General features: G+C 42.5%; 1 protein-coding gene across 20 annotated transcripts in view; it reads left to right on the top strand.

The window, feature by feature from the left end:
- Positions 1-2304: 2304 nt before the first annotated feature.
- LOC310770506 (uncharacterized protein) overlaps positions 2305-11736 on the top strand; it is a 108221-nt gene continuing 98789 nt past the window's right edge. For 6 of the 20 annotated variants that reach the window (XR_014552169.1, XR_014552170.1, XR_014552172.1 and 3 more), the window contains exon 1: positions 4488-4532. Coding sequence is in view for 8 of the 20 variants with exons in the window: in XM_083631414.1 (XP_083487540.1) it covers positions 2802-2864 (63 nt within the window). In the remaining 12 variants the exon portion in view is untranslated. Of the gene's footprint in view, positions 2865-3234; positions 3688-4487; positions 4533-9360; positions 9478-11736 lie in introns of those variants that run through there. The other 14 variants (XM_083631419.1, XM_083631418.1, XM_083631416.1 and 11 more) reach the window with 9 other exon arrangements.

The following is an 11736-nucleotide window of genomic DNA, read 5'->3' as shown; positions in this document are numbered from 1 at the left end:
GATGCTTGCAAAATACTCAGCTTCCTATCTTTTTCTTAACTTTTAAAAATGTCATCTGTTTCCTCCTTAGTACTCCCTTTCAGTGATGCATTTCCTCTTCCCTGGCATTTAACTCGTATGTACTTATAGATTTTTGTTTAGAGGCTTGCTTTATTCTTAGTGATCACTAGGTGGAGACATATGTCTGCATACAAACGTATTGCAAGTGAAACCTACTGTCATTTCTTCTTTTGATAAACTTGTTGAATATATTAAGGCAGATTTACTAAGAGTGTGCACTGGATCTAATATCCATCTCGTATTTGTATCTGTAGCAGTGGGAAGCAAACTGATCTGTTTTGGATCCACTCTGTGTCTTCCCCATTTCCCATTCCTAAAACAGATCTGCTAGATTGAATGCTCTGTCTCTTCCCTATTGACTATAATTGTGAATCTAAAAAAAAGCATCTAACCTTTTTCCTTTGCATAGAAGTGTATGAAATTTGCAGGTTAAGGTGCCCCTGAGTCTGCCAAACTGCAGGAAGATTCACCCAGGAGTTTTCATACAGGGAACCTTTTAGGTCTTTCTCTATGTGTGTTTTAAGAAAACTACATATAACTTTTAAATTTTATCTCAGAATTGTTTGCAATTTGCAGGCCTGGTTGCCCCTTCTGAATGGATGAAATCTGCCAGCTTTAAGAATGATAAGTGCTGTAGTTCCTCTTTACTCTTTGCAGGAAGAGCGTTAGATCACTTAACTTTCCTCACTAGTGTTTCGCTGGCAATCAGTCTGAAACTGGTGAAATGAGAGAGGAACCCCATGGTAAATGAGTAATAATATGCTGTCAATGATCAAATTAACTGGGAGCTAACTTAAGGGACAAGCAAGTTTATGTGGTGGGGAAAGTACCAGGCTAGAGAGCAAACCTTTCTCTATATTTATTCATAGTGGTCCACTGTCATGCTGTGATGAGATTTTGAGCCACCAGAGGGAATAAGAGGCACGTGGACCGAGCCAAGAATTGGAAGCTGGTCCTTGCAGAAATCAACTCCAGAGCCTCAATAGGTCACCCTGGGAGGAAGAGGAGGGCAGGACAGGACAGGAAGGTGTCACCATGACATGCTGGTGGGGCTCGCCTCTCTTTCTCACTGGCACTGAGGGAGACAGGTGAGGGGAGAAAGAAAGAAATCAAAATCAGGATGGGGGAGAGAGGAGATTTTTTTTCTCCTTTTGATGGGAAGCTGGTCGTGGGGAGATGCTTGTCTGGAGTGCCTGGGTGCAGAAGATATTGTGACCCTTTTGTAGGTTTGGAAGCTGAGGAATAAAAAACACACTGTGGTCCTGTAGAAAGAAACAGAGGCATTGGGAGGGAATATGCTGTGGTCCTGGAGAAGGAAACAGAAGAGGGAAACTGATACAGGGAGATGGGGGTTGGTGACTGGAGTAAGCGGGGGGGGGGGGGGCGGGAAACAGGGCATGAAATTTCAAACCAGTAAACTGGGAGAAAAAAATAAATGGAAATGTGTAATAAGCAACAAATAAGCAAACATGTGCAGTAGGAGAAGATGGGTGGGAACGGCTGGAAGAGAAGTCTGCACAAACCTAATGAAAAATAAATTGAATATAAGAATAATCAAAGCAGATATTGTTTGTTGGAAAACCAAAAAAAGATTAGAATAATAATTTTAAAAATCATACAAAAAAGCCCTAGAACTGAACTGAGGGAAATGGAAATTGGAACGGCCCTATTATGAGCTCTACTAAAAACCTGCAAACTTCTCTATTCAAATCAGTGTAGCTGGAGTGCCCTGGAAAATAATCTACTGTGATCAAAACCTAGATCTGTCCATCAAAATGAATGATCCACCCCCCCTCCACCTGCTAACCTCTCAAGCTCAGGGCATTTCCCTACTCAGATTGGTTTTACCTTTGCAAATGAAATGAAGTGGTCGGTTTATTTTAAATGCTGAAATGCAGCTTTTGGGGGGCACTTGAGTCCACAGAGCAGCTCAGGATTTTGAGTCTCTGATCCAACTCAGAATGCTTTATTGACAGTGCGATTCAGCTTTAATATGTAAAAACCTCACCTGAACCATCCCTATTTGCCTCATAATTTGGGCTTCAAACAGAGTTGATGCACATGTCTAATATCTTAGAGTGCTCAGGACCACACAAACCAAAGCTGACCTTGAAACTGTATGGCACATGTTTATTCATTACACTGGAAAGGTCAGTATTGTCCTCTCACCACCGGCTACCCATGGCTCACTCTAGGACAATCTGTTAAGATGGAGAGCACCTATCAGATGCAATCAATTCAAAACTATTTACAAATTTACTTAATATTTGGCAGTATTATTTACAGTGTATATGCATGGAATGTTTCTGGGGGCAGGGTATATGAGGGTTGTTTGTTATATGTATTTTTAGAAACTGAAAAAGAAAGTTAAGAAGTGAGGGGGGGGGGAGTAATTCACCACAGTCATCAGTGAAATAACACATTTCTTTGCAGGGGTTAATTTAATCCAGTTCATTTACATTTATGAATATTCAGGACTGCTTGTGTAACTATCTTGGGAAATATTTACATCCCATTCAGCAAGGGCAGAGGACAGGGCAGTCACAGACTTCCTGTGCCCTCTCTAAATGTTCATTCGTCACCAATGTTCTCTTTTAGTTACCGTTTTTCTTCTGAACATTCATACTCTGCATCCCTCAGAAGAGAATGCAGCCTGCTTACCATCATGGCCAGATACAAGTGCTTTGAAATGTTAGGCCAATCAATCATCCTGAGAGGCTTTTTATCCCAGCTATTCATTTATGGCATTGCATTCACATCTGCAAAAGGATGGCCACGAACATAGCACGTTGCGAGAAGAACAGGTGGGTGTGCTAGCAATGAAAGACGATTTAGACTTCATTATTTGATTAGCAGGCAAGCACAAGACACTTCTCAGATAATATTCAGGTGTAGAGGTAATGAAAATTAATGGGACTAGAAATAGGTCACACCCTTCAGCCGATGCATTCACTCACATCATGCTTAACTGTCCCCGGTTCATTCGCAGGGCCCTTTATTTTGGGGAAGAGACGTGGATCTCTTGCCTTGCGGTTATTGGCATTGCTGTCTTCTAAATTCAGGGCTTGCTAATGTGGGAGCTTCTGGGAGCCTGTGTGCCCACCAGTGCTTTCTGTGGCGACTGTGAAAGGTCTAATTAAATCCCCCCTAGAAGTTCACACTTCACAAGGTTGGCCTTCTCTACATCTCATCACAGCGGCCATTTTGTGAATGGCACCCACGGCACCTTCTCAAATTTCCACATGTGCTCCCTGACTCCCCAAAAATCTGGCATCTGCCTTGCCTTAAGCATCTGGTTGGCCCCTGTGAGGACAGGATGCTGAACTAGAGGGACCTTTGTTAAAATCCAGCAGGGCTCTTCTTATCTTCTTCACCCTGTAAACTCAGACACCCCGCTTGGCAAACGCCACATTGGGGGCAGAGAATTCTATGGAGAAACTGCAGCCCCTTTCTTTTCTTTTTTGGCTGTTATAAAACCCGGTGCATCTTAATTTCCTTTAGCACCTGCCCCTTCCTCAATAATAGAGCACTGCAGTGTGGCATAGCGGTTGGAGTGTTGGACTAAGATGAGGGAAAACAGGGTTCAAATCCCCTCTTGGCTCCGAAGCTCATGGGCCAAGACCTGAGGTCAGCCAGTCATCTTCTCAGCCTAAGTTACCTCACAGGGTTTTCTTTTTTTCTGAGGATAAAGTGGGGGTGCAGAGGACCATGTACAGTGGTACCTTGGGTTAAGTACTTAATTCGTTCCGGAGGTCCGTACTTAACCTGAAACTGTTCTTAACCTGAAGCACCACTTTAGCTAATGGGGCCTCCCGCTGCCGCCACATGATTTCTGTTGTCATCCTGAAGCAAAGTTCTTAACCCAAGTTACTATTTCTGGGTTAGCAGAGTCTGTAACCTGAAGCGTCTGTAACCTGAAGCGTATGTAACCCAAGGTACCACTGTATTGCCACCTTGAGTTCACTGGAAGAAAGATGGGATATAAATGTGGTAAACTGCTTTTTGGGGAACTGCTCCGAGAGGTTTGCTTTTGTTTTTTTCAACAATCCAGCTGTGTATAATTTTTTATTAATAATAAACAAATGTCATAGATAAGAGTAAACTTCCACCCAGCTCGATGATGTCATCAGGAAGGGACAGCTCTGTTTGCGGTCGGTTGCAGAAGTCTGTCCCACTTCTGTCAAAAGTGGCCGATAAACCTGCTGCTAGCTCAACAGAACCCGGTCCTGCAAGTAAAAAGCAAGCCCCCAAAGGTCTCAAATCCCTCAGGTGCTCATAAAATGTCAGGAGGAGTACAGCAAGGAGAGCCTGAGGGCAGTTTGAAGAAGGCGCTGTAAAAGAAACATTGCTGGAATGGAGAGAACGAACTGCGACATCGCAGCCACGCTTCCCTCCCCAGGCCACATTGGAAACAGTCAAGTCTGCACCAGCTGGAGAAGCCTCCATTTAACATGCAAAACCAGAATTGCCATGTGAGTACAGGAATCTATTCTGTGAGGGGGGCTCAGGCTGATTAAATATCTTATGAATAACACAAAGCTCAGTATACTCTAAAGTGGTTGAAGCCTTTTTGTGATTTATGAAGGGGTTTAACTGAACCTCTGCCATGAATGTTGCTTGGGACCTGTCAGTGGTACAGCTAGATAATTGTAGACCCTGGATTTAATTGTTTGCTTTGTGTGTGTTTGTGTGCGTTAGATGGCAATGTGCATTAAGCACAAATCGACTTTTATCTTCTTCCCCCGCCTCCCTTTACAACTGCTTCTATTTTCTTGGGAAGGTAGAGAAAAACAAAACAAATTTGCCTAACTCTGATTTATATGTATCTGCTCAGTTTTGTATTTTGATTGATTAAGTGTACTTACCGGTATATGCCACTTTTTGCACCATGAACATCAAAATACAGAAGCAATGGAAAATACAAATATACAGAATACAGAACATGTCAGTAAATCCAGAAATGACAAAAACCTACAGTTTGGCCAGTGCAGAATAAATGTAATATTACAAACAACAACAGCAACAACCCGGGCTTAAGTAAATAAATGCAAAACCAAACAAATTTTAAACTCACTTAAATCTTAGCACTATTACGAGCACACTAAATTAAGTTTGCTTCTGCTTCCCAGATGCTGAACATATTGGGAAAAAACACCAGTTATTGTAGAAAAGGATAATATATATTTTAAGTAAAAATAATAAAATTAGCATCTATAAAAATGTGCATTCCTGGCCAGCTTCTGCTGACTATTATTTTTTGTTTTTGTTTTTTTAAAAAAACAATAATGGAGTGGAGAAGAATGTTGCAGCTGCCAGAGTCAGCCCCTTTGGGCCAGCCTGGCATTCCCATGCAAGCCTAAGTGCTGACGCTGGGTCTGTGGGTTGGATTACTGTAACGCTTTCTGTGTGGGGCTTCCCTTGAGGTTGATCTGGAAGCTGGTGCAGAATGCTGCAGTGAGGTTACTCAACGGGGTCTCCAGTTGCATACATATTACACTACTCTTCTAAACGGGCTGAAGTGGCTGCCAGTAAGCTATGAGGCTGATGCTAAGGTTTTTGGTTTTAACCTACAAAAACAGTGGATGATTTTACTTCTGAGCTAATATGCATTGGAGATTCAAACTGCCAGTGTACTTGGGATTGCCATCTAGAATTCTGTTATGCATTCCTTCATGGGGAATAATATCTGTACTTGGCCAGTTTCATCAGCTGGGGCTGATGAGAGTTGGCAGTCTGACAACAGTTTGAGGACCACAGGATTTCCATTTGCTGCCATAGTTAAGTGGATTTTCCAATGTTGCACTACCATTTTGTCTTCTTTCTTTAATCAATGTTTTTAATTTCTGAATGGTTTTATACTGGAACATTCTATTGCTACCTATTTTTTCCTCTATGTCAGAACACGGCCCTTTGAATATAATTATATTGGGCTGTGTCCGATAAGCTGTTTGTAGTTTGTTATTGTTGCAAACCGATTTGGAAAAGTGGCATACTAATACTTTAAAATTAAAATAAATACACTTTCAAATGAACAAAAAGGGGTGGCAAAAAGATTGTTAATGAAGATCTGACTAAAGATGGATGCTACAGTCTCCGATTAAAAGGACTGGATCATATTGCACATTTCGCAGAACCAGGAGGATTAGTTTGTAATGCAGTAGGAACTTGAGTGCTGGCTCTTGAATAGGACAGAGTAAGTCAGAGTCCTTAGAAATCCATATTCCAAGGAAATGGTGTTGTAGTCACTCTTGAATGTCCAAGGGATTTTGCTTGCTGACACCAAGTTGATGTTTGTCCAGCACTAGAATTACAAATGTCTCCTGTTTTATTTAAAGGGACATTCCCTTTTCTACCCATTTTCACATCTGTACTGCTCTCTTTTTCCAGCACAGGAACTTCATATTTTATGAACATTAACCCATACTTCAGAAAACTAAAACTTCTATAGCTCCAGCATCATATCCTCCCCTTTCTTCCTCTTTGGTCTTACTGTTAAGGTTGCTTTGGCAATTATAGCTCTCTATTACAAGGCCAATTCTTTGTCAAAGGTGACTGTGGCTAACTTGGAATGGGTTTGCTTTCCAAAGCGGTCTCCATAGGTAAAAGCAGCCCTGGGTCTGCACTGCATGTAGCCAACTTGGAACTGAAATGCTTTAGTTTTCCAGATGCATATCTTCCGAAGTGAAGGGCTCTTTGCATGTACTTGAAGGCACTTTGTCCATTTAAAAAGCAAAACAAGAGTTGTTTCCCTTCAGAGGGGAAAGGTATTCTGCACATTCTCAGATGCACTCTGCTCTTGGTGAAAATTAAAAGGTGATTTGTTATAGAACAGCAAAGAAAGACTTTTGCCCACACCCCACTTTCTGTAGAAATGTGTTGGCACAACCTGCTGCTAACACTTCTTTCCCCTGCCAGTTCTTAAAAGCAGACCAGAGAAAGAGTGTAAATAGTTTCCCTACAATCTCTAGTTTGATAAATGAGTGTTTCAGCTCATATCTGCAGTTCTCTGGCTTCCTTCCTGAGTCAGTGTCCCTTGGCTGAGCTGTAAGCGTGCTCAGAGGAAATGCCCCTCTCGACACTTGGGGAAGCTTCACACATAAAGTCCCCTCACTCCCATGCCAGGGGAAAATACTGTTCGCTATCATGTGTGAAAATTGCGTGACTCTGTTTTGCCACGTGAACACACATGTTCCAGAAGATTAAACGTGCTTAGCTGCAGTAAAATGGATGCTTACTCAGACAATTTTCACACACAGAAGTCTACCGAGATATAAGGAAGGTTTCTTTTCCTCCAGTGAGGCTGTGATCCTAAGCATGGTTACTATGTTAGTTGGAGCCTGTGTCCAGGAAAGCATGCAAAAGCCTAATACTGCAATGCTAAACACACATATAGGGAAGTAAGTCCCACTGAACAGGTAAATCTTATTATTTTAAATCATTTATGAATTGCATTAAAAACCTATATATAAATCAATTACATATATCAAACAGTTAAAACTATTGCATATCTAAAAATCATTTTTAAAAGGAAAACAAAATCTCATAAAAGCATTAAAAAAGACCAATGATAAATATGCATAGGATTGCTCTGCACAGATCTCTGTGCGCGGCAAAAAATGTCATAACTGAAATACTGGCCTTTGTGGACTAACTATAAATTGTGATGGAAAAAAATAGAATAGGAAATGCTACTGAACACCATGTTTATTCAGTAACCATGCTCATTGGGTGCTCATTAATGGCACAGGGTCTGCCTGGAGGGAGTTCTCGAGTGGTGCCATGCCCACAGGGCTCTGTCCTGGGCCCTGTCCTGTTCAACGTTCTTATAAATGACTTAAAGGCACAGAGAAGATGCTTATCAAATTTGCAGATGACACAAAGCCAGGAGAGGTAGGTAACAACATAGAACACAGAATCAAGATTTGAAATGATCTCAAGTGGCCAGAACACTGGGCCATAACTAACAAGATGAAATTCAGCAGAGGTACATGTAAAGCCCTGCGTTTAGGTACCAATATATCAAGGGCACAAGGACAGGATGAGGGAGACCTGGCTTGGCAGCAGCACACATTTTAAAAGGATCTAGTTGATCACAGGCTGAACATGAGCCGGCAATGCACTGCAAGTGCTAATAAGTGCATTCTTAAGATGCCTTAACCAAGTGTCCAGTTCATAGGAAATAATAGTTCAGATCAATTCTGCACTCTCAGGCAGCATCTGGAGCACCTGCCCACCAAAATGTGGCCCTCCAGGCTTCTCTATCAGGCCCTTGAGACTTTCCCCCAGGCAACAAACCCTCCTGAGCCATACCTTTCACCAGTGCTGTTATGCTGTTGGGTGTTTTGGACTTGCTGCGATGTGTCATTGAACTCTGATAATGTTTCTTGCTTGCCTGGATTAAGGATTGAGAGCTGGCTGTGAAGATACTAGCCTACTGCACACATGTAAAAATTGCATTCATTGCCCTGACCACTTTTACCTTTGGCTTGGCCCACCACTGACATGAGGTCCCTGAAAGCAAATGTGACCAAAAAAGGCTGCCCATCCCGTCCTAGAAAAATATGAAGCAGGTATGAGAACACTCACGCTGGCCCCCTCCATCACCTTCCCCATAGTCAGTGTAGACAATACTGAGCTAGATGGGCGAATGATCTGACCTGGTTTATGGCAGCTTCTTGTGTTCTCTCCACCAGCTGAAGGTAGACAGAAATAAGGATGTTCTTCAGGTGCAAATCAATGAGATTTTGTTCCAAGGTTAAATAGTAACTGGTATGATTTTTTTCTAGGAGCTCTAGTTCTGAGACTCAAAACAAGTTGCCATGTTGATGAGCCTTTGCTTTAGTTTGAAAATGACTGCTGCTGTATGTTTAAGGTTTCAGCAAGCCTTGCTGCTGTTCATTTCCGCTTCATTCAGGTTTTTATCTTGTTTCAAGGTTTGGCAGAGAACTTGATAAAAGCTGCCATAATATTTAATCCAACACAAACAGTGATTTGTCTAAGACTGTTCAGACAATCATCTTGTTCAAATGATTGATCATTATGGCATATTTCTTTAGGAAAAGGTGCCTTGCGAAGGCTCCGTGAGGCTCTTTAGCTCTTTAGTTTTCTGTGTATATGCCTTGCTTTTGCTCAATCAACTGAAAATAGAAGGATGTCCATATGGTTTTGTGGACATGGTTCCAGACAGAAATCACAGTGCCAGTAGCAGAGAGACGTAGGCATCCTACTCCCCCCTACTCAAGAACATCAGAAGTGATCTGCTGGATTAGGCCCATCTAATCCAACTTCCTGTTCTCACAGTGGCCAACCAGAAGCATGATGGGATGACCACAAGCAGGACACGAGCGCAACAACACTTTCCCCACTTGTGGTTTCCAGCAACTAGAATTCAGGGGCATACTGCCTCTGACAGTAGAGGTAAGACCATACCCATCATAGCAATTTGGTAGGTGGCGCTGTGGGTTAAACCACTGAGCCTAGGGCTTGCCGATCAGAAGGTTGGCGGTTCGAATCCCTTGTGACGGGGTGAGCTCCCATTGCTTGGTCCCTGCTCCTGCCAACCTAGCAGTTCGAAAGCACGTCAAAGTGCAAGTAGATAAATAGGTACCTCTCTGGTGGGAAGGTAAACGGCGTTTCCATGCGCTGCTCTGCTTCGCCAGAAGCAGCTTAGTCATGCTGGCCACATGACCCGGAAGCTGTACACTGGCTCCCTTGGCTAGTAAAGCGAGATGAGCGCTGCAACCCCAGAGTCGGCCACGACTGGACCTAATGGTCAGGGGTCCCTTTACCTTTACCTTTTATCATCCATGAATACTTCTACTTGGCCCCTCTGCTAGCGGTCTCAGAGGATGCTACTTGAGGAAACCCTAGGGTGGCCAGATGCAGAAGATGACAGGGCTCCTGCGCCCTTCACGAAGAGAGAATTTCAGAAGCTGTAGCTTTCGTAGTGAGCTGCACCTGCTACAATTCCTTCTTCTGCACAACTATGAAAGATGCCGGAACCACATCCCCTTTTGTGTCTGGCCACCTGAAGAGAGTTCTAGTTGTTTCCTCTGCTGCCTGCCTGCCACCAGTCCAACTGGGCCAGGAAGTACCCCTGGTTAATGGGGCTAGTACAAAAGATTGAAACTTCCCAAGTGGGAGTGGTGGCCTGCCATGTTCACCTAGTGCTGCCTTTGGTAACGTTTTAAGTGCCAGGCAATATCTGTTCTGTTCTTCCTTGCTTTTAATGGAATCTGATGGCTTTTGTTATAACTGGCTCCCTTTTGGCTTGACTGTTTATACGGATTTGTAGTTATTGGCTCATTATTACTGCTCACACAAACGCAACCACACCCTGTTTTTAGTGTTTTATACCTTTTAATATTATAAGATTTTGTTAGCTGCCCCAATTAATATATGAAAGGTGGCATATACATTCATTGAATCAGCTTATGTCCACCTCAGTGTCTTGGACTATGACTCTCATCGGCCCCAGCCAGCATAGTTTTCCTCCACTATCTTTTGCATTATTTTCTACATTTGTATCTCACCCTTCCTCCCAGGTGACAAGTACACATGGGGAGTCAATGGAGCCTTTCATCCCCTTGCTACTCAGGTGCTGTCTAGGCTCACATTTGCTTAGCTTCAGGAATAGGTGTATATCAGGTGTATACCTTTAAATAAGTCATTGCCTGAGGGGTATAAAACCTTTAAATAAGTCATTGCCTGAGGGGTATAAAAACAAAAATAAGAGGTATTAAGTGTTGCTTTAACTCCAGTCATCGTATTCTGTGAAATATAAGAAGAATTTTAAGGAGCTCCCAACAACACAATTCATTAAAACCCACTGTGTAAGATGTGGTTTTGAATGTTTCCCTGATTGTGTTAGTTTTATCTTTACTGTTCAGCTATTGTTTTAGTGTATTCTGTCTCCGATTAAGCCTTTCAATATCTTTACTAGTAGTGAAATTTCTTTCACTGTTTATTATTTCCGCCCCATCAACCCATCTGCTTATTTTAGCTACTTGTTCCTTCCTCTTTTCTGGCTTCTGCATGGAACTCACCAAGGTCAGAGATTTACATTTCAGCTTTGTTTGTACAGTATAAGAATGCAGGCAAGGGCTTTTAATTAATTTCTTCTTTATGGGTTTGCTGTAGCGTTTGAAGGCTTTAGGGGAAAGGACTGTTTCCTTCCTTGAGGTCTGTTTTGATGCAAGAGTGAGAGATACTTCCTTAAGTCAAGCATTTCACTTGACTGAACAATCAGTGTTTAATATTAATTGGAACCTTAGTTTAATTAGCACTGGGCAAATTCAGTTCGCTGTTCAGCATACCCCCAAAAGGCAATCACTATTGCTGAGTCACAAACTTGAATACCGTCAACAGTGGTACTCCTCTGTCTCCATTATGCAGATGTTTCTAGCTGCCACCTTCCCAATTTTATTGTGCACTTTTTTTCATTGATGTGAAAACTTTTCATAGTCTGTTCCTCTTCTGCCCCAGCCATGCTTTGTGTTAGTTATTAGTGGTCATTATATTTAGAACTGCTTTAATTTTCCCTCTGTCAGTCTATCAGCAATGGCCACTCACCCATCTCAGGTGGGCCATGGTTGCTGACCTTCATCTTATCTGCCATCCCCAGCAGCAGAAGCCCACGTGTTTGCCAGCCATTAGGGGAACCCCCTGCATGGCGGA

Source organism: Podarcis filfolensis (assembly GCF_964270895.1).
Source record: "Podarcis filfolensis genome assembly, chromosome: 9".
Lineage (NCBI taxonomy): Eukaryota > Metazoa > Chordata > Lepidosauria > Squamata > Lacertidae > Podarcis > Podarcis filfolensis.
The sequence above is the reverse complement of the archived record's forward strand: the minus strand, read 5'-3'. Positions and strand labels throughout refer to the sequence as shown.